Genomic DNA, 22,452 nt, shown 5'->3' on the forward strand with positions numbered 1-22,452 from the left:
ATCTGTGCCCCCTCCTCCCACCCGCCTGATGAATGGACAGCCGGTCTTCACTGTTCAGCACCTCCTGGATGTGCACCGCCGAGACCATGGTCTCCAGTTCTTGGTGGATTGGGAGGCCTATGGCCCGGAGGAACGCAGTTGAGTGCCCTGTTCCTTTGTTATGAACCCTGCTATGGTGTGGGGTTTTCGTCGCCAGCATCCAGATCTATTTCAGCCACCGGATGGTGTCCCTTGAGGGGGGTGGGGGTCCTGTCAGGATCCTGATCACTTCCCACACCTATCGGTTGACGATCTGCTCCTTGCGGAAATCCCACCAACCGCGCCTCCACCACCTTCAACCACTTATTATACCAATACCTGGACCTTATCTGTTTAATTATTAACTGTCACTTTTTTCACACTGTAAATACTTGTTAATACGTGCCACTTCTGTTTATTCTACAATGTACATTTGTATATTAAATTACACTTGCTAAAGCACTCTGGATGGGTGCAAACTGCATTTTGTTGCTGTGTACTATACTTGTGTACTATACTTGCAATGACAGTTAAATTCTATTCTATTCTGGCCACTGCACATCTTTTAACTGTCTTTTGTTTATTTGTTCATTTTAGATTCACTTTTTTCCACAGAACTTTATTTCTGCAGACTTATTTTGCCTTTTTTAACAAAATAATTTGAAGATGCATTTTCCAGAAGGCTCCAACCACTCATAATACTGATGTGTTTTTTTAAGACAGATAATCCTGAATGATATCAGACGTTGAACTTCGGGTAGTTGTTGGGTCCCACTTACAGCACTTGAGACAAAATAGACATGATTCTCACCTTACAGTTTAAAGTTCATCAAACAAGTTTGTCTTTGTTGGTGAGTTTTAATTTTGTGGAAGGTTCTTTTTTCAGGTTTTTTTGAACAGGTCTTTAGACTTCAAGAGTCTTTCATAAATTAAGCCACTTCAGAAGAATAAAATGGAAGCTTTTATTAGGTGAGGGGTCCGTCACAGCACCATTTTAGATTGTCAGGCAGCTTAGCATGCACTTTGTTGGACTATGCAGGAAACTAGAAGGAAACTCTGTACTTTCAGCCAGATTGTAAACATTACACAAAGATATTGGGGATTTTAATCAGCAACCATGTTTTGTGTTTACCAAAGAACAAAATGGCTGCTTACATGTTAAGTTTGTTTAATAGTAAAACGTATTTAGGTCTGTAGCTAGAACTGAAATTAGATGAGAGTTTGAATCCCAGCTTTTTCCTGCGTTACTCTTCCTGTTTGTCTTCTCTGTGATCACTGTTCACCTTCAGGCCGAGAGATTTTTCCAGACCTTCCTCTGCCTCTTCTTCATTTCTCTGGTCTCGGCTCCTCCTCCTCCTCCCACAGCTTTCCTGACTCATACAGCTACTTCTGAAGTCCTCCCCTTTGTTCTGCTCAGCTGGAGGAGCTGCTTACACTCAAACAACCTCACAGTCTTGCTCACAATCTCACAGTCCTCCAGTCAAGCTGCAGGAAGACAGGTACCATGGCTTGGGTTTATCTTTCAACACCACCCTCTGCAACAGAACTTTTTAAAACGCATTGAGAGATCTCCAAGGAAGTTTTATTTTTTGAAACCTGAAATTAAAATTTAAGTGATTGTTTCATCAAGATGAGCATCAAAAGGCAAAAGTCTGGGCTGGTCATCAGCTGGAGGAAGTTATTCTCTATCCTGGCTCCTTGGAGGAAGGGTAAAGTTTTCTTCTACTTCAGTGATTACATATTTACCAACTGTGCTGTCAACTAAGATATAAAACTTATCCTACATTCATGATGTGGTTTATTTTACACCAATGAGAGTTGGTGTGTTTGTTGCAGCTACCTGAAATAACAGATGTTGAAAAAATGTGTGTGCGCACCAGGATTAGAAAGAGAAGATAGATAAAACTGAAAGTGTTCAAGGCACTGCTGAAACAAGTCATTATGAGGTGAATGTCATGACTGACTAGGCTAGGCAGACCCAGGTGCTGGAACCCGGAAAGATGACAAGAGGTGAGTAATGGTAAGTAGTGGGTTTATTGGTTCAGCTGGTGATGATGTCTTGATGCGGCAGGGAGGCGACGTGGCTGGAGGGGGTCCGTGGATCAGAGACAAGACGAGGACAGGTGATGCAGCTCGAGGAACCAACCGTGGCTTGAGAGTTGACTTGGACTCCAACAGCGCTCCACTGAAAGGGGTGAGTGTGGATGGAAACTGCTCGGCACGTCCGCTTGACCGCTCACTCGTGGACTAGGGTTTTCCTGGAACAGGACAAAGAGGCGTGAGGCGAGAAGTAGAAGGTAATCAAACATGGATCACTGGAGGCTAGGACATGCACCATTAGAGGCAACGAACTTGCGTTGAATACTGGTCCTGGAGCTCCTTATGAAGGTCTGGCAGGCTGAGAATTAGGCCAAGCAGAGAGGGGAGGGGGAAGGAACCTGACAGAGGCACCGTGAAAGTACCCCCCCCTCAACGACCGCCTCCAGGCGGTCCAGGACGGCGATCAGGATGGGCCCGGAAGAAATCCTCGATGACGGACGGGTCCAGGATGAGAGAGCGCGAGATCCAAGATCGCTAATAACCCTCCCAATCAACCAGGAACTGGTGCCCGCAACCCCGACGATGGATGTCCAGTATCTGGCTCACTGTATAGGCGCGGGCACAGAGGACTGTCCTGAACGGGTTTGATCTGCGAGATATGAAAGGAGGGGTGTATCTTGAGAGCTCGAGGGAGGCGTAGACGGACACAGGTAGGATTGATGATTTTCTCAATGGTATAAGGTCCGATGAAACGGGGAGCCAACTTGCGGGATTGAGTATGAATGGGAATATTGCGGGCGGAGAGCCAAACCCTCTGACCAGGCTGGTAAGCGGGACCCACCACCCTGTGGCGATTGGCGATGCGACAGTTGCTCTCCTTGGTGCGGAGGAGAGCTTCTGTGGTCTGGCGCCAGACGCGTTGGCAACGCTGGAGATGTTCCTGGACCGAAGGCACCGCCAAATCTAGTTCCTGGGACGGAAACAGAGGTAGTGAGTACCCGAGGGCGGCTTTGAAAGGTGACACCCCAGTGGCAGAGGATATGTGAGTATTGTGGGCATACTCTATCCAAATGAGATACTGGGACCAGTCCTTGTCGTTCTGTGCCGCCAGGCAGCGTAGAGCTGCCTCCAGTTCCTGGTTGGCCCTCTCTGCTTGACCATTGGACTGGGGGTGATATCCAGAGGAGAGGCTGACCGCGGCCCCCAAGGCGGAGCAGAACGCCTTCCAAACTTGGGAAATGAATTGTGGGCCACAGTCAGATACAATGTCCGAGGGAATGCCATGATGCCTGAATACCTGGTTGACCAGGACTAGGGCCGTCTCGGTGGCTGAAGGTAACTGGGCTAGCAGGATAAAGTGAGCCATTTTGGTGAAGCGATCTATGACGGTGAGTGTAACAGTGTTACCCTGAGATGGGGGTAGTCCGGTGATGAAGTCCAAGGCTATATGTGACCAGGGACGGCTGGGAGTGGGTAGTGGGTGAAGGAGCCCAGCGGGTGGAGAGTTTGCCGATTTGGAATGGGCGCAGGGGGAGCAGGCGGCCACAAATTCCCGAACATCCTTCTCCATGGACGGCCAGAAGAAACGGCGTTTGATCAAGTTCAGCGTGCGTTTGACTCCTCCATGACATGAAATTTTGGAAGCATGTCCCCAGGATAGCACTTCAGATCTGAGGGAGTTGGGGACAAACAAAGTTCCATTAGGGCAAGGGGCGTGACTAGGTTCCTCACCTTGAGCCTGGATGACGCGATTCTCAATGTCCCAGGTAAGGGCTCCCACGATGCAGGTGGGGGGAATGATGGTGGCAGTGGTCGGATCCGAGGAACTGAACTTGCGGGACAGAGCATCAGGTTGGACGTTTCGGCTACCAGGTCTATAAGTTATGGTAAAGCGGAAACGGTCAAAAAACACACACCACCTTGCCTGCCTGGAGTTTAGTCTTTTGGCCGTCCTCAAGTACGCCAAGTTTTTATGGTCCGTCCAAACCACAAAATGGTGTTCCGCTCCCTCCAGCCAGTGCCTCCACTCTTCAATGGCCAGCTTGATGGCCAGCAGTTCTCGGTTCCCCACGTCATAGTTTTGCTCTGCAGGTGACAGTTTCTTAGAGAAGAAAGCGCATGGCTTGAGTTTACCGGATTGGGGTTCCTTCTGGGAAAGTACAGCTCCGACTCCCGAATACGAGGCATCCACTTCAACCACAAACTGACGGGAGGGGTCTGGTTGAATCAAGATGGGAGCAGAGACGAACAGACCCTTAAGCTGGTCAAAAGCTTCTTGAGCCTCCTGAGAAATTCTGGGATGTGGACGTGAGACGTGTTATGGGTGCGGCGATACTGCTGTAGTTCCTGATGAACCGCCGGTAGAAATTTGCAAAGCCGAGGAACTGCTGGAGCTTCTTACGGCTGCTAGGAGGCTCCCAATTGGCAACGGCCTCAATTTTTGCCGGATCGGGTCGAATGTGGCCTGGCTCGATTATGTATCCCAAGAACTGAACATGGTCAACGTGAAATTCGCATTTTTCCAATTTGACAAATAGTTGATTTTCCAGGAGACGAGTGAGTACTTAACGGACGTGCTGTTCATGTTGGGTCAGGGTCTCAGAGTAAATCAATATATCGTCCAGATAGACAAAAACAAAACGGTTCAAAAAGTCCCGAAAGACATCATTTACTAGTCTCTGGAAAACGGCGGGGGCTTTGGTCAGCCCAAATGGCATGACCAGATATTCGTAATGTCCAAGCGGAGTATGAAACGCCCTCTTCCACTCGTCCCCCTCCTTCATCCTGATCAGGTGATAAGCGTTTCGGAGGTCCAACTTAGTGAAGATGCGGGCCTCCTGCACGGAGTCAAAAACAGTGGATATTAGAGGTAGAGCGTACTTATCTTTGATCGTGATTTGGTTTAGTTCTCTGTAGTCGATGCAGGGGCGCAGGGTCTTGTCGTTCTTTTCCACGAAGAAAAATCCTGCGCCGACAGGTGATGAAGAGGGTCGTATGTGTCCTAGGGATAGCGCCTCCTGAACGTAACTTTCCACCGCGAGTCTTTCAGGCCTGGAGAGATTGAACAGTCTACCCTTGGGGAGGGTGGAACCAGGTTGTAAGTTGATTTCACAATCATAAGGACGGTGAGATGGCAGAGCGCAGGCCTTGGTTTTGCTGAATACTTCGTGAAGGTCATGGTAACAGGCAGGGATTTTGTCCATATTAGAGTCAGATGAGGGTTCAGGAGACGGATGAGAAGTGGAGGGAATGGCAGAGGCAAGACAGTTGGCCAGGCAGTAGGAACTCCAATTGATAATTTGACCTAGGCTCCAGTTAAATTGTGGATTGTGGAGTTTTAACCAGGAGTAACCCAGGATAATGGGGGTGTGCTTAGATCGAGTGATGAAGAACTGAATAGTTTCTCTATGATTTCCAGAAATGAGAATTTGAACGGGTTTAGTGCGATGGGTTATGCGTGAAAGGGGTTCCCCCCCTAAACCTGAAGCTTCAACGGGGTTTTCGAGAGGTTCAGTGGGAAGACGTAGACTAGTGACGAGATCAAGATCTATGAGGCTCTGTTAAGCTCCGGAATCTACGAGAGCCCTAGTACTGTGAATGTCGTTTTCTGTGCAGATTTTGACAGGTAAATAGAGAAAAGTAGCCGAAGTCTGGGCTGAAACATATTCCCCCCGTGGCCTGTCACTCAACGGGGGTCTGGGAGTTTAAACGTCGTTTACATTGAGAAACTAAATGGCCCTGGGCGCCGCAATAAAAACATGAACCCTCCATGCGACGCCTCTGTCGTTCTTCTGCTGATAATTTAGAGTGCCCCACCTGCATGGGTTCCTCTGTAGACTTGGGGCAGGGACCTTGATCAATTTTGGCCTGTGTCTGAGCGGGAATGACAGAAAACGGGTGATTATTTATGGTTTTACGATGGTTGACTTGGCGGTCATAGTGTCTTTCACGGAGACGGATGTCTGATCTAAGAGCAGCTGAGACCAAGTCTTCAAATGTATTAGCCTCCGGCTGTGTGCATAAATGATCCTTAATGGATTCATTCAGAGACTGATAGAAAATGCCCTTTAAAGCTATGTCCGGCCAGCCAGCTTCCACTTTCAAAATCCGGAAATCGATCACATGGTCGCTAACTGACCGACCCCGCTGTTTTAAATTTAAGAGGCGCCTGATCGAAAATGAGCCGAAATTCATTAATGAAATGTTCATATTGGAGATGAGTTATAGGATTCGCAGCAATAAAGGCTTGAGCCCACTGGAGAGCTTTGTCACGTAATGAATTGATGATGAGCGTGATTTTTCTATGATCAGACTGATAGTACCTGGGGGCTTGACGAAAAATGAGCTGGCACTGTAGAAGGAAGCCGCTGCAGGCCTCTACGTCACCGAAAAAGGGCTCCGGCAGAATGCTGTCTTGAGCCTTGAGGACAGCAAACCACTGAAAGGACATTTATTGACGCTGAAGAATGTTTCGTTGAGTGAGTCTTCCAGAATGGACTATTTGTTGGTTTTAGTGTTATGTAACTAATGTGTTTTGTTGTGATCATTTGCTTTTTCTGCCGTACAATACAAAACCAACTCTTTTTGTCAATATGTTGTGTGGCACTCTTATAATGCAGTTTTATTGCACTTATTGTTTCTTCATCCTCTTGATATTTGTGCTTTTTTTTTAAAGAGCAATTAAAAAAAGTGTATTAAGCAATCACTATTGTGTGGCCTTCACGTTTGTTGGTTTTTATCAATGTTAGCCTTTAAAATGTAGTGGGGCAGTATCAATATCTCTGTTTAGAATACATTTTAAGCTGAAGAATTTTAAATATTTTCAATGCTACACATTTAATGAGTTAAAGAATTTATAAAGCATTTTAGTGAATTTTACATATTTTATGAGTTGAGTAATATAAAAATATAGTTAGTTAAAGCGTTTTTTAGTTGGAAAATATTAAAAACTTTAAGTAAATAATCTCTCTTTTTTAAGTTGAGGAATCTTAATATTTTTCATATGAAATAATACAAATGTAAGCCAACTGACAATATGAATTTTAATAAATGTTAACTTAAAAGTTTTAATAATATAACTAAACTGTTGCGTAATCTGTTACAAAATAATTTTTAAGTTCAGTCAACTCGCTAGGGATTACAGTGCAGACGCTAACATGAACAAGCAAGAAATCCCAAATTAACAGACTTGTGGTGTGGAAAGGTATGTTTTTCAGCTAGCAGTAATAATCAAAGTATCCGTTCTCTGTTTCAAAATGAGATTGCCACAAAACCGTATGTTATCTCATACTGGAACAGCTTTGGATGTAGAATTCAGTGGGAAAAGGTTTGGACCCTGCCACAAAAGTATTTTATCACCAATAAAATCAGAGAAATTTCTTTCAAAATTCTTCACAAATTTTATCCAGTGAAACATTTCTTTACTAAGTTTAAAAAAGATCTGGACATAAAGGCTGTGTCCGAATTACCGCCCTAAACCCTATATAGTGCACTATATAGTGCGGTCGCCATTTTGTAGTGCTGTCCGAATCTACAGTTCAAAAATCATGTGCACTAGAAATTTCCCAGAATTCTCTACGAAAAACCAGTGTGGATCGATGCTCACTCGATCGGCGAATATTGCCCAGAATGCACTGCGTTCATACCAGAATGCATTGCGTGTGACCCACAATACACTGCGTTTGAATTATTCAAAGATGGCGGACGGTTGCGCTAGAAAGAGGACTTAAAAATGTAAGTATATTTAAAAGTATCAAGTATCTGTTGTAAAATATATTTGTAAATGCGTAAGATGATGTGTTTAATATGTTATATTCCTCAATCGACTATCTACATTGTTTTGAAGCTCATCAATTTCGGTAATGCTAAAGCTAACGCTAGCGCGAATTAGCATTGAAGGCTAAAAACAAACGCTGTTGATATTACATCAAAAAGCAGTGAGTTCTAACCGTAGTTATTAACACATTTTTAAAATGTGTTTATATATGTAGGGACAGACGAGGATGAGGAAAATCTGATCCATCTGTGGTGGAGAAAGATAGCCTGTTTGTTATCAGGCAAGCTCGTGCCGGATGGGAGTAGAGAGACACTTGATCAGATTTGTATTTATTTATCATTAAACTGTAATCGTTGTCATGTTGGGGTAAAGGTTGTTGTTGAAAGAGGAGAGGAGGAAAGAGCACGAAGGGACAAAGAGTGACAGGAGAGTCTGTTAAGCTTACCTGAGTTTAAAATATTGTTCACAAAATGTAACGTCGTCGTTGTTTTTGCAATTTGTTTAATAAATGCATGAACAAAAATGAATTATTTACATGTATTATTTAAATCTGAGCCATTTTTAACAATCTCAAAAGGATTTTCATATAAATATCAAATGTACATATTTACATTTTCGTTTTATATGTTAACATTTATTTTTATACATCTTAACAATAATTCTGGTCTTCTAGAGTCATGTGTGTCACAGTTGGAGCTAAAAGGAAAGCAGAGATCTGTCCTCGCAGACGGACGCCACTTTACCCGTCCTACTGGTTCCTGGTGTGGCTCAACATCTGTGGCTCCCAGCAGTCCCCTTTGCTGATGCACAGATTGTGCAGAACTGAACTGCAGGCAATGATTTTCATTGCAAAGGTTGGTTTTACTTCCAGTGCCCCCAGAAGTATTGCTCTCCTCCTCATCTTCATAATGCCAAATGCTCTCTCTCCACCACAGAGCATGCCTTGGCGTGGTGCTGGTTGTAACGGGCCTGAACCGCATTCCTCATGGGTTCCCTGTAGGGTGTCAGCAGCATGATGGGATGTGCAATGAGGGATACCCACCATCACCCAAAAGGATCCTTCAGGTGGGTAATGTTTTATTTACATAAGTTGGGCTTTTACGTAGAACCTGTGAACTGTGGACTGATCCTTGATTCCCAACAAAAATATCTCTAAATTTGGCATTAGTCACATACAGCCTGCAGTTGAATGGAATAAAAAAAGCTTCCTGTTAAAATAACAAGCTGCATTTTCTTTTAGAGCCTTTATTCTTCAGTGGCAGCCCTGAATGCTCCCCACGACCTTTTGGAAGGTGGAAGACCAAGCAAGCTGCTATAAAACCAGAGGCGACTTATGGTAGTTCATTCCCACTGGATGCTGGGTGACCCTGCTCATCAGCTGGAGGATGCGGTCTGTGGACAACGTCACTTACAGTGGACCGTGGCATGTCAAAAGCTCTGGTTACCACACTGTATGATGTGCCACACGCCAGCCAGAAAAGAAACACCAGGACCTCAGTCTCCTGTGCCCCCCCCAGAGTGTGAGGAACCCGAAGCTGCTCCACCAGATGCTCAATGGTCCTGCGGGTCAACTGATCTGCAGGTCTGCCGGTCTGGTTTTGTGTCGGACTGAGCGTCAGCGTGAAGGGGCCACGACAGACACCTTTATGTTGGCAAAGCAGTAGAGACGTGGAAGACCCTGTAAAATAGAAAAATAATTATTTCATTGAGAAAATTAAATCTGATTTTTTTGAATGTTTCACTTTATTCTGATGTCTTACATTTTAGTTTATGACGTATTTATAAATGCTGGAAAATCTCATGGTTTTTTTGGCTGGGTTTTTGGATTTTTATATAAATATTTAAAAATTAAAGTATTTTTGTTTAAAACAAGTGATATGGTTTGACTCTGAATAAAAAATACTAAACTTTGATCCCACAAGTGTTTCATGTAGTTAGACTATACAGTTCATAGTCCAGTGTTGAAAAATAATGTTAAGTCTTACCCAGCAGACTGTGTAACCTTGAGCACAATTAGTAACAAATGCTTAAATTGAACTAATAAAAAAACTTTAAGTTTAACTCACAGGTTGTTCATGTCTGGCCAGGGCATCCAGAGTAAATCTGAGACGTCTGCTTCTCCTTGCCGTCCTGTGATGCTGCATATCTGCTCGTTTTTGGTTTGATCCCATGAAAAACGGTTGAATTATTGCCAGGAACACGGACAGATTCATATATAAAGCTATTTTCAGTAAGGTAGAAGAGAAAACTACAGGAAAAAATGCCTCCTCGCAAGAGTCCGTAAATCGTTCAGCGGCACAAAAATAAATATTGCCATGGAGTAATAACATGGGGGGTTATTTATCAACAAATACATAAAATCACCACCAATGTGTTTATAATTTTATTATTTATAAATCAGCCACATTTTCCATGATCAGAACACAGCAGATTCATAAATAGTCTTCATAAAATGTTCATATTTATTATATTTTTAATTTGAAAAAATGGGTGTCATTCTCCGCGTTAAATAGAAGTAGTTCCCCTCCAGACCAGGTGGTGGCGGTAATGCGCCACTTTGTTTTCGTGCCGAGCGCCTTTTGAAAACACCCGAAAGAGAAAACTAGTGAGCACGGGTGTCCGAATTGCTTTGAAAATTCAGAGAACTATATAGAGAACTATATAGTGCCGCACTATATAGGGTTTTAGTAGTTAGGGGTTAGGGCGGTAATTCGGACACAGCCAAACTGTTCATTCTGTCATACCTCACCAGAAACTGTGCCTCATCTTATTTGGTTTTGCTATTTCACTCAACTATTTTGGAAAGATGTGATACATTTTATAAGAACTCATCTATGTGAAGATTATAGATTATTTTACGAGCATATTATTTTTGGATATTTTACACAAGGAAGACTTAATGCAGAAAAAATATATGTAGTTAATTTACTTATAATTATGGCTAAATACTTTATACACAAATGTAAATATGCCAACAAAAAAACCGTGTTTTATGTTTTTCAGAAAGATGGTTTTGTATGTGAACAGTATTAAATCTTCCACTAACAAAAAAGCTGTCAGAACAGTTGAAACATGGTCTCTCCTGAAACTTTAACAGATTCCTTTGCCTTATTATTTTTGTTTTCTTTTTGCATAACCTGTTTTACATGGTTATCATTATGTTTTTTTTGTTCATTCTCATGGCGAACGTGAAGATTGTATTTTGCACACAGTGGAGTTTTGTGTTTGGTATTTTGTATGTGCAAGATATTGTTAATAAAGTTTATTTTTTTAAAAAATGAACCGGCAAGAAGTAGCCACGGGGGTCCTGCAGCCATCGGAACCTTAACAAATATTTCATCTCCACCTCACCGTTGCCTTTTTTAAGAAATGACAGCTGGTTTTCCCACATTTATATGTAGTTATGGATCGAAAACAAGAGGAATTTGTTTTAATGTAAATGCGTGTTCCAGCGTCTACAGGAAGTGTCGCCCATAATTCACGCAAAGGCTCATGGGGGCTAGGAATAAGGTGGATACGGATTTTCTGTTTCGGTGGCACTTCTAATAATAATAATAATGGATTGGATTTATCTGCGCTTTTCAATACACCCAAAGCGCTTACATTGTGTCCATTATTCATTCACTCCTCATTCATACTTGGTGATGGTAAGCTATGGTTGTAGCCACAGCTGCCCTGGGGCAGACTGACAGAGGCGTGGCTGCCATTTCGCGCCTACGGCCCCTCTGACCATCACCGGTATCATTCATACACATTCACACACCAGTGGAGCCACACTGGAGGCAAGGAGGGTGAAGTGTCTTGCCCAAGGACACAACGACATTTTGGCTGGTGGGAGCGGGGATCGAACCGCCAACCCTTCGATCATTGGACGACCCGCTCATCCACCTGAGCCACTGTCGCCCCACTTCTATTACCATTATTGGTATTTGAGACATTCCTTTGTGTCTCTAGAGATGCAGACAGATTTGTGACCACTTGAGGTGAAGATAAAATATTTCTTAAGGTTCCGATGGCCTTCTTATTGGTTCATGTTAGCGTCTGTTCAAAATGGGAGGTGGCGGCCTCTCGTCCAATCAGAGCACGAGAAATCATCTGCCTTCCTTTTCATTCAAAGTGCCTTCCTTTTCATGCAAAGTCACTTCCGTTTCATGCATACTCCTCTCTCACACACACATATAAACTCTTCCTCACACGTACATATATACTTGTCTTTCACATAGATACATTCTTTTTTAAGAGTGACAATGAGAGTGAGAATGTATGTATGTGTAAAGTAATATATATGCATGCGAGAGAGAGAATATATGGATGTGCAAGTGAGAATATATGTATGCGAAAGAGAATATATGTATGCGAAAGAGAGTATATATGACTGTGAGAGCAAGAATGTATGAATGTGAGAGAGAGAATATATGGATGCGTAAGAGAATATATGTATGCGAAAGAGAGTATATATGACTGTGAGAGCAAGAATGTATGAATGTGAATGGTTCAGAATAAATAATGTCTTATACGGCCCCTCATAGAAAATTACATGACAACATTTGCAAACACCAAATCTGGAGCCTCCTCCATGAACGATGTTTACAATTTGTTGTATCTGCTGTAGCCCACTATGTAGATTACATTTTTGTTCTGTTCTATTGTGAAGAAAAGTTTTAGGATGTATTCAGACTTGACAATTTTGGTTTGCTTAAATTGAGCCAAAGTTCATTTCCTCCAATTATCCAGAACAAATGTTCAGTCTTAATCGACCCAAGCGGACCCTGGTCCGGGACCAGATATTCGATGACTGATCCATTTGGAGGTGGTCTCTGTTTGTTTCCAATGGGACTGAGCTTCGGTTTGCTTTGAGATTCCTCAGTCTGAATACAATCCATCCTTGGAGCGAAACAACTAAACCAAAACGGTCACCTTAGTTGACGTAAACAGAGTAGGAAAGTAGCAACAGATGAGTCAATGATAAAAATAAGCAACGGTTATCATGATATCAAAGAGGAAAAAGAGACTAACTTATTATTTGCTAGTAGTTTATTTTAACACAGATGAAAACCCTTCTTATATGCTTTTCTGTCTCATTAGGCAAATGTGCTCCTGGACGTCATCCTAGAATCTACCTTGTAGTTCCTTTACAGAATTCTCTCAAAATATCGCCATAACACCAATACGATGAGACACAGCAACTTACTGAAATGTGTTTGGATAAATGCAGGCTCATTAAAACAATTTTTAATGTGATGCACATTTGCTTCTCACCGCGTACCTTCATAGTGTTCTCTCCTCATTAACCGGCCTGCAACATGACTCCACTGTAACAAAAAAGTGAGTAAAAAGTGTTGTACCTGACGTTGATATAAATGTTTAAAACATGTGAGCCAAATTTAACCTTTGAATGAACTAAAGGTGCAGGACTTCCATTATTTCTGCCTATAGTTGCTTTGTCTCACCCAAAACTATTTGATCTTTCATCACATGGTTTTGTTTACAAGCTTTGGTTTGAATCAGGAAAGGTCTCTTGACAACACTCTAAATACAGACCAAACCCAAGATTCAGAGCTCGATCCAAACCAAATTAAGCAGACTGGGTCTGGAACAAATGGTTCTCCTAGTCTGAATACACCCTTACGCTGAAGACTAAAGCATTGATAGTCTAGTCCAGAGGTGGGCACTGAGGGCTGCATTCCTGCATGTTTTCCAACATACCCTGCTCTGGCATGTTCAAATTGGCTGGACACACCTGAACCAGGTAATTAGCCGTGACTAGGGCAAGAATGTCTGGAAATCATGCACAGGCCCTCGAGACCTGGAATTGCCCACCCCTGGTCTAGTCCCATCAACAAATCGATTTTACTTCTAAAGTTGTCTTTATTGTTTCTTTAAGCTGCAGTTCCTACATTTTTGTTCAGGGTTATATTGGGAGAACTGGGTGGGTGGAGGGACAGATCTGGTGAGGGAAGGGTGCCAACTGTGTGTGATTGTCCTCTGTTTTAGTAGTGAACTTGAATCTGGTCCTTGACTGTATGACTGGATACCTATAATTTTGCTCACCATTTTGGGTGTTATGTAGTTTTCATTACACCAATAGAAACACAAAAAAGTCAGGTTGTTTTTACAAATGTGAGGTGAAGGTTGAATTTACAAATAACACAAGCTTGGATCGATGTTCTAAAACTTCACCTTTCCTGAAAAATTAAAACTGCTTCCAAATGTAAAACTGTATATACTTTTTATATTTCTTTTTCCCAACTTATTGTGAAAACAGTTATGAAGGAAATATTGTATTTTGGAAATATTTGTCAAACACATCCACCCTGGCAAAGTGCAATGATCTTCAAGTATCAGAGCTCTTTGTTGAAATTCCAGGAGGTCAGCACTCAGTCTGAAGTACTGATCACCTTGTATCCCTGACTTATTCATAACCTACTTGGGCTGTAAAAAATAGCTGGATTGTCAAAGCCTGTTTTTGACCTCTTTTCCCAATTAAATAGCAACTATGTTGAGTGAGTCAAAGTTTAACTTGAATGCTTAGACATGTATCAGAAATTTATCACTTGTTGGCCACACTAAACATTACAACCAGTATGACATTCAAACATTAGGATTCTAACTTAGTCCCACAGCTTTTAAAATTGCCTTTTTAGTTGAATTTTTCATTTATAACCACCTTTTTGTGTTACATGAACAAAAAATCAGATTGGAAGTCTGCTTATGCATCAACACACTCTATCCAGTTATTGAACCCACTCGGAAATTGTTGCTAAAATGATCCACATATTTATTAGGTACATGACACCTACCCGTCATCCATAATAAATATGTGGATCCTTTTAATTTCTGATGATGCACACTTCATCTGGCATTATCCCTTACATATTTACTTTTTTTATTAAATTTTTCACACAACCAGTGATGCCAATATGAACAACAGAACTTGGACCAATTTTATTTGAGTTCAGATCCATCATCACAGTTCCATTCGTTCCTCTAACCCTTATGTTTCAACAAGCTCTTCCTCTGAGCTGACTCTTTGACCTTCGGCACAGTGGCTGCATTCTCATTTCTTTGAAACCATAACCTCTGAAACATCTGTGTCTGATCCCCATTTAGATGGAATTTGAATCAAGGGTACAGAACCAAACCCATCCCTTTTTCTTGATTGTACACATTCTTTCTTGATGAACCCAACTTGCCCAAGTTACAGAGTGCATACTCGTGAATAAGCTTGAGACTAGAATGCTTCACGCTGAAAAAAAGCTGTGATTCAGTGATATTCATAAAGGCTCTCGAGGCTTGAAGGAACAATTTTTAAACAATAAAATATTTAAATGTGTTAAGTGAGTCCACTTCTACAGTCTGTTTATTTATATACATATATCTTGAGGGTTATAGAAATGGACAGTTTAAATGAAGGATCCTTAAATATCCCAGCATATCTGCTCAATAGTTCTAAAGATCCTAAAGCTAATGTCACCAAACTTTCTGTACTGACTAATCATGACCATTTTGTCCTACTACAACACAGATGATCTTATAAATTTCCTTTATTTATTTTTAAATAATTTTATTTATTTAAATATGGATCATTTGGTAAAAAATGCTCAATAAAAATACTGAACCTAACAAAGTTATTTTCTGACATAATCTTTGCTGTAGTAGGACAATAGGGTCATGATTAGTCATGATTAATCGCTGCTGTGTCTGCATTTTACAGCTGGAAGAGAACAATTCTCATTAAAGTGCATGAAAAATTATCTTTTTTCTTTAGAAATGCATTTGTATTTCATACCCTGTGTTAATACAAAATGATTAAGATACTTGCTGTCACATTTGAATGTTTATCAGAAGAGTTATTGAAGAAGGAAGTCCGAATTTGTGAAGATCTTTCTAACTTAACAAAGTCTTCTGAGTCCTGCATTCTGATTGGTTGACTTCCCCCTCCTCTAAAGTTCTCTTTGAAACAATCGATACTCTAAATGATAGAGACTCTCAAATGTCCTCCATAGCAGCATCAGATGCTACAAATGAGATTTTGCTGACCACTTGATGAGTAAAATCAATTGTATGGTCTCTTACTCAAAAAAGTGTTGATTTTGAGGAATCTATAGCATTGCATTTCTCAGAGGAAAGTTTTGTCCTGGTTAACGCTGTGCAATTGGTCAAGTTTTCTCCCTGTTAAAGCCAACCACCTGCCTTTTAGACATAATCCCCACATCACTGTTAAACACATTTCAGGACTTTTCCAGAACTTTTAAATACAGTATTGTAAATTACTCTCTTCAGACGGGTGTCTTCCCTGCTGCCTTTAAAACGGCAGTGGTGAGGCCTCTTCTGAAGAAGACCAACTTAGATCAAAATAACTATAACAATTATCATCCAGTATCCAACTTACCATTTTTAAGTAAAATGATTGAAAAATACTGTTTTAATCCAATTCAATGAGTTTTTAATCAGAAATAACATCTTTGAAAAATATCAGTCCGGTTTTAGGACAAACCACAGCACAGAGACGGCCCTTGTTAAAATAGTAAATGATATTAGATGTAACCTGGACTGTCAGAAACTCTTAGTTCTGGTACTACTGGATCTCAGTGCTGCATTTGACACAGTAGATCCCAGTATTTTACTCAACAGGCTGAGAGGTTTGGGCATCTCTGGTACCGTACTAAAGTGGTTTTACTTCTATCTCACAGATCAAAGATTTCATGTAAGTATGGATACATGCTCCTCAAAAGTCTTTCACATCAACAGTCCCTCAAGAAAATGGCTTAAACCCCCATTCAAATACAAAGTTCATGATCTGAGTTTGCTCCACAGACTTTTTAATCTATATTTGCTGCCACTTGGGGATGTCATCAGGAGGCATGGCATTTGTTTTCACAGCTACGCTGAGGAAACTCAACTCTACATAGCTGTGTCTCCTGATGACAAAGAGTCGGTCAACACCCTGTTAAAATGCATTTTAGATGCTTTAGAGGTTAGAGGTTTTAGTGATTGGTTCTAAAGACAAGAGAGAGAAATTGTTTTATCTAAACTAAAAAATTACAAAACTTTTTAGTGTGTGAGAAACCTTGGTGTTAGTTTTGATTGTGGGATGCATTCTATACCACAAATTAAAATTTTTACAAAAACAGGATTTTATCATCTTAAATATATTGCCAGAGTCCTCCCATTTCTCTCTCTTGCAAGCACAGAGGTACTGTTGCATGCTTTTATTTACAGATTAGATTATTGTAATGCTCTGCTCTCTGGTCTTCCCAGATGCCGAACCTTCATCGGCTGCAACATTCAGCAGCATGCGTATTGACAAGGACCAGAGGGCGGGAACACATTACACCAATTTTAAAATCGCTGCAATGGCTCCCTGTTTGCTTCAGGATTCATTTTAAAGTTCTTTTATTGGTTTATAAATGTTTTTATGGTCTCGGCTCTTCATATTTATCTGAAATGATTTTAAAGTATGCCCTCGCAGACCCTGAGGTCCTCTCATGCAGGCCTTTTGGTAAATCCAAAGGTTAGAACTAAAACATACAGACTGTTCATGTTTTTAAAGGAAGTGACATGGTGCCTCACCTCATCTTTGTTCCCCGCCTACTTAAGGAGATCCAGGACCTGTTTTCATCGCCAGTTTGTCGTTCCTCCCACGGTGCTTAGTCTGGCCAGCTCATGTCTTGTGCCTTGCCAAAGTTCTGCCTCGCTAATTGTTCCTCTACGATCCACTCACAGGAATCATCATCACGGGTGTACCACGGGTCGCAGTCCACCAGCCTCGCTCCTCGTTCTCATTACGGATCCAACTGAAGCCTCACTCTCGGGTTCCTCCTGCAGCAAACCTCCAGTCAGCCGCTACGCCGCATCAAGAATCCTGCTATTTACTTACCTCCAGTAAATTAAACCTTCTAATACTTACCTATCATTTCCAAATGTCCTTCCGGGATCCAGCATCTGGCTCTGTCTGAAATCCCGCGAGATCATGACAGAACGAACTGGCCATACTCCGGACCCAGCTGACCCGGAAGGACCCCGCCACGCCATATCCCTCCAAGGTAATCTCCTAAACCGCCAAGCTGACACCCTCACTCAAATGTCCGCGGCTCAGCAAGACCTTTTTCGCCGCCTCGACAGTATTACTCATACCCTCACGGAATTAACTGGACAGTCTTCTAATGTCGCAGCCTCGGCTCAAGCTCCTACTTCGGGCAACAATCATCTTCCAGCAGGCGCCCAGATACTATCAAACGGATCACAGCAGAATTTCATTAATCGTGAACTCCTTCAGAAACAAAGCACTACAGTGGGGTCAGGCTTTTCTGGCTTCACATCCCATATCCCATCTGCCTTTCGACCGGTTCATCGGAGAATTTCGACTAGTGTTTGACCAGCCCCGTAAGCAGGAAGAAGCCACCCGGTGGTTGCTGAGTTTAAAACAAGGCAACCGCTCGGTGAACATTTGATCGATTTCCGTATCTTAGCGGTTGAGGCAGGCTGGCCTGACCCCGCCCTCAAGGGTATATTCTATCAATCCCTGAGTGAAAAAATAAAGGATCACTTATGTTCACAACCCGAAGCTAATACCTTTGAAGATCTTGTCTCCACACCCCTCCGATCCGATGTCCGGTTGCAAGAACGTCAAGCTGAACGGAACCGCAAACCACTTTTTCACCCCCAAAACCCTGTTGCTCCGAATTATGTTTTCCCGCTATCAGTTCACGAACCATCAGCCCATGCGTTGGAAGAGCCCATGCAAGTAGGTCATTCGAGGGTAACGGCCGAAGAACGATAGAAACGCCGTGAAGAAGGCCTGTGTTTTCATTGTGGTCGTCCCGGTCACCTAGTTTCTCAATGCAGTCAACGTTTAAACTCCAGAACCCCCCGTTAGATGACAGGCCACGGGGGACAAAATTAATCACGTAGATCAAATAGCTCATCAAAGTCAAATCCATAAATTTAATACGCTCATTGATTCTGGCGCTGAACATAGTCTCATCGACCTGCAACTCGTCAACCATCTCTCGTTACCTTTGGAACCTCTCGACTCTCCTATTAATGTCGCTGGGTTAGGTGGCAAACAACTTTCCCGTACTACTTCTCGCACTAAGCCTGTCCTCATCCTTACCTCCGGCAATCATAGAGAATATCACCAGTTTTTTATCACTCAGTGTCCCCAGACCCCCATCATTCTGGGTTTCTCCTGGCTTCAAATACACAACCCACACATTGATTGGACCGTCCCTCGCATCGCCAATTGGAGTACTTATTGCATGGCCAACTGTCTTCATTCCGCTATTTCCTCCGCTATTGCCTCTACCTTTAAGCCCGAAAAAGAAATCGACCTGTCCAAAGTACCCTCCTGCTATCACGACCTCAAAACTGTTTTCTGTAAATGTAAAGCCAGTGCGCTACCGCCCCATAGACCCTATGACTGCGCCATAGAACAGCTTAACGGCGCCCCCCTCCCTAAGGGACAATTATTCAATTTATCCGGTCCTGAAAAAGACGCCATAAAAAATACATTCAGGAGGCTCTTTCTCTGGGCCATATCCGTCCCTCTACGTCCCCGGTCGGCGCTGGTTTTTTCTTCGTGGAGAAAAAGGACAAAACCTTGAGGCCCTGCATCAACTATCGTGAGTTGAACCAGATTACGGTAAAAGACAAATATTCCCTTCCCTTTATTGATTCTGTTTTTGACTCAGTCCAGCAGGCACGCATTTTTTCTAAACTGGATTTGAGAAATGCTTATCATCTGGTTGGCATTCACGAGGGGGACGAATGGAAAACAGCTTTCAACCCTTCCGCATCCGCCATGACCCCCGAAAACTGTCCTTCCGGGTTCCAGCGTCTGGGTCTGTCTGAAATCCCACGAGATCATGACAGGAAGGCTTTAGACCTTTTTAATTTAGCTTTTAGTTTATGTTTAGGAATTTCTTTGATATTTTAATTATTTATGTTCTCTTTTTACTAGTTTTATATGTGTATGAAAATTCATATATTTATTTCTTTAGTTATTTGTACTTATTTATTTTTATTTTTTAGTCACACTTTCCATTTTATATGTAATGTTTATTTATGTAAATATTTGTTTTCTGTTCATTTTTTAAATAAATTTTAATTTTAATTTTATTACTTTTCCATTTTAGTTGTAACTCCAGTGTTTTCCTCAGAGGGATTCTCCACATCGGTGACTGACCGATTTGTCTTTTGATCGGATCTGGGGGGGTCCTGTGGTAGTGTACTCTGTGAACTTGGGTGGGGGTCACTGATGTGGACATGTCACAAAAATATTGTTTCCCCACTTCAGGACAAAGCCAGGTCTCTACATTCCATCATTGTATCACTCTTTTTATCATGGTGTGTATGTGTGTTGGAAAAGTGCTATATACATAGAGGTTGATTTGATTTGATTTGAACACAGCTGTGGTTTCGAGCTGTGGCTTATCAGTCCAGCCTCACTCAGTTTTTATTCTCATGAAGATGGTGAGAGGAAGAGGAGGTGTGGTTCTGCCCCTGGGTCTGCTGGTGCTCTGTGGTTTCCTCTTGAAAGTTTCCATTTTTGTGAGTGACTCAGTGTGTTTCTGTACTGCAGCGTGTCAGTGTGTGTGTTTGTGCGATAACTGTCAGTCATGAAGATCCTGGTGCTGCTGCTGGTGCTCCTCACAGGTATGTGAAACAAACCAACATTCAGCTTCAGCTGGACTTCAGTCGGTCAGGTCTTTATTTAGCATCAACTTCCTCAGCTCTGTGGGCAGCAGCATCTTCTTCTCTATTTTCTGCAGAAACTTCTTGTATGAATTCAGATGTTTGATGTTTTACTGCTGTTTCTCTTTCCCCCTCATCACATCTGCTCAGAAAAAAAAGTGGAGGCCTGCGATTTGAACCAAGACCTTTAACTCATTTGTTATGAGTTTGAGTTGTTGAGATGTGGTTGTGTTCCACAAGTAGATGTTTGCAGAGTGTGACGAAGACTTTGGGGTTGGAGGGGCGGAATTTTCAAAAGCTGTTTATCTGTTTCTGTTCTCAGTACTTGAATGTGAGAAGAATGTCACTGGACAAACTGGTCAGAACATCACTCTGCCCTGTAAATATGACATAAAAATCAACGGACCTACAAATGTGTGCTGGGGTCGAGGTCCTCTTCCTCTTCTCGACTGCAGCAACCAGCTCCTCACCACAGACGGACATAAAGTGATCAAAGAAAGCAGAGCTTCCAGCAGGTATCAGCTGCAGGGTCGACTGGATGAAGGAGACGTTTCTCTGACCATCATGAACGTCACAGAGGAAGATGCTGGACTGTACGGATGCAGAGTGGAGATTGTTGGACTATTCAATGATGAGAAACATCCTGTCCACTTAACTGTTAACAGAGGTGAGAAAATGACCAAAGAATCACCAGCAGTTTGAATTTTAAAAATCTACTTTCAAGCATCCATGATCTGTTTCAGCACCACGTTTGATCTCTACACCTTCATCAGGAACAACATCTTCATCATCAGACATTCATCAGACCACAGCAGCCACTCTAACTTCAGGTAACCTGATGAGGATGAGGAGGGATGAAGGATTTAACTACATCTTTAGAGTCCCACTCTGATCATCTGATCTATTTTCAAAGTGTTCCCAGTGGACTTTCAATTATGATGATGTCGTTTTTAGCTAAATAAAAAAACGGTGTTGTTTTCTAGGACATAGTTTCTGCAGAGCGGCAGTTCATTAGAAATTCACCTCTGAGTTATGGGTGGGACTGTTGGTGTGGAGCATGCTGTCTCTAATTCATATGATCATTTTGTTAACACTCTCTCTACCACTGCCTCACAACCCAATCCTAACATTAGCAGTGCAACAAAAATGGTGATCAATATCAGATCCACCCAGTCATTCAGTTTAGATCCAGATTCCAGCTCAGACGAGGAAAACAAAGACATTCATGGATCTATTTGTCTGACAGTGGATGATTAGAAGAAAGCTGAGCTTCATTTCTGAAAACAACTTCTAAATGTGGAACAAAGAACTCAGCAGGTTGTGTCACAGAGGTGCTGCTGAGAGAAAACTTGTCCTGATGTGTTTTGCATTCTCCTCACATCAGTCAGTCTGCTTTGAGTCAGATCAGGACTGTTCTACTGGTGTGAAGGCTGTAAAGCTTCACACAACAGTGTTCCTGATTATCTTCTGTACACGTCTCTGGCTCAACTCATTCAACTATCAAATTGTTCAGTTCCTTCAGGAGATGAATGCTGGGAAGTTTCAAATCACACCTCTTTAACTTTTTTAACTATTCAACTAACTACCGCTTTTTAACTCCATTGAAAACGGCTCATAGAATCTTCAAATGCTCCATTTTCAATTAAAAACTTTCAGCTCTACAAAACAATAGAACTCAAAAAGACTTTCAGCTACAGAAACTATTCACCTTTTAAACTACTCAGCAGACTTTAGGCTCCTGGATGTTTATTTTTGTTCTTAAAATTTCTTATTGTTTTTAATATATCACACGTCAAAGTATAAAATGTCATCTTTGAGTCAGTTTCCAGTTATGAATGAGTTTCTATGTGAAACAGCTTTCAGTTGCTCTAGGCCAGTGTTTTTCAACCGGTGTGCCGAGGGATTTTTGTCAAGGTTAAAGT

The 22,452-nt window shown here is 42.0% G+C and overlaps 1 protein-coding gene and 1 long non-coding RNA gene across 3 annotated transcripts in view; both read left to right on the forward strand.

The window, feature by feature from the left end:
- Positions 1–1,447: 1,447 nt before the first annotated feature.
- LOC110013855 (CMRF35-like molecule 8) overlaps positions 1,448–22,452 on the forward strand; it is an 85,788-nt gene continuing 64,783 nt past the window's right edge. For both annotated transcript variants that reach the window (XM_078931189.1, XM_023962697.2), the window contains exons 1-3: positions 1,448–1,727; positions 20,853–21,197; positions 21,274–21,360. In XM_078931189.1, coding sequence (XP_078787315.1) covers positions 1,649–1,727; positions 20,853–21,197; positions 21,274–21,360 — 511 coding nt within the window. In that variant the 5' untranslated portion in view covers positions 1,448–1,648. The remainder of the gene's footprint in view (positions 1,728–20,852; positions 21,198–21,273; positions 21,361–22,452) is intronic.
- Positions 7,499–9,895, forward strand: LOC111948664 (uncharacterized). The gene is made up of 4 exons (XR_002874636.2): positions 7,499–7,791; positions 8,508–8,688; positions 8,770–8,899; positions 9,075–9,895. It is a non-coding gene; the product is annotated as an uncharacterized LOC111948664 (long non-coding RNA).

Source organism: Oryzias latipes, chromosome 14 (assembly GCF_053564925.1).
Source record: "Oryzias latipes strain Hd-rR chromosome 14, Olatipes_Hd-rR_3.1".
Classification (NCBI taxonomy): domain Eukaryota; kingdom Metazoa; phylum Chordata; class Actinopteri; order Beloniformes; family Adrianichthyidae; genus Oryzias; species Oryzias latipes.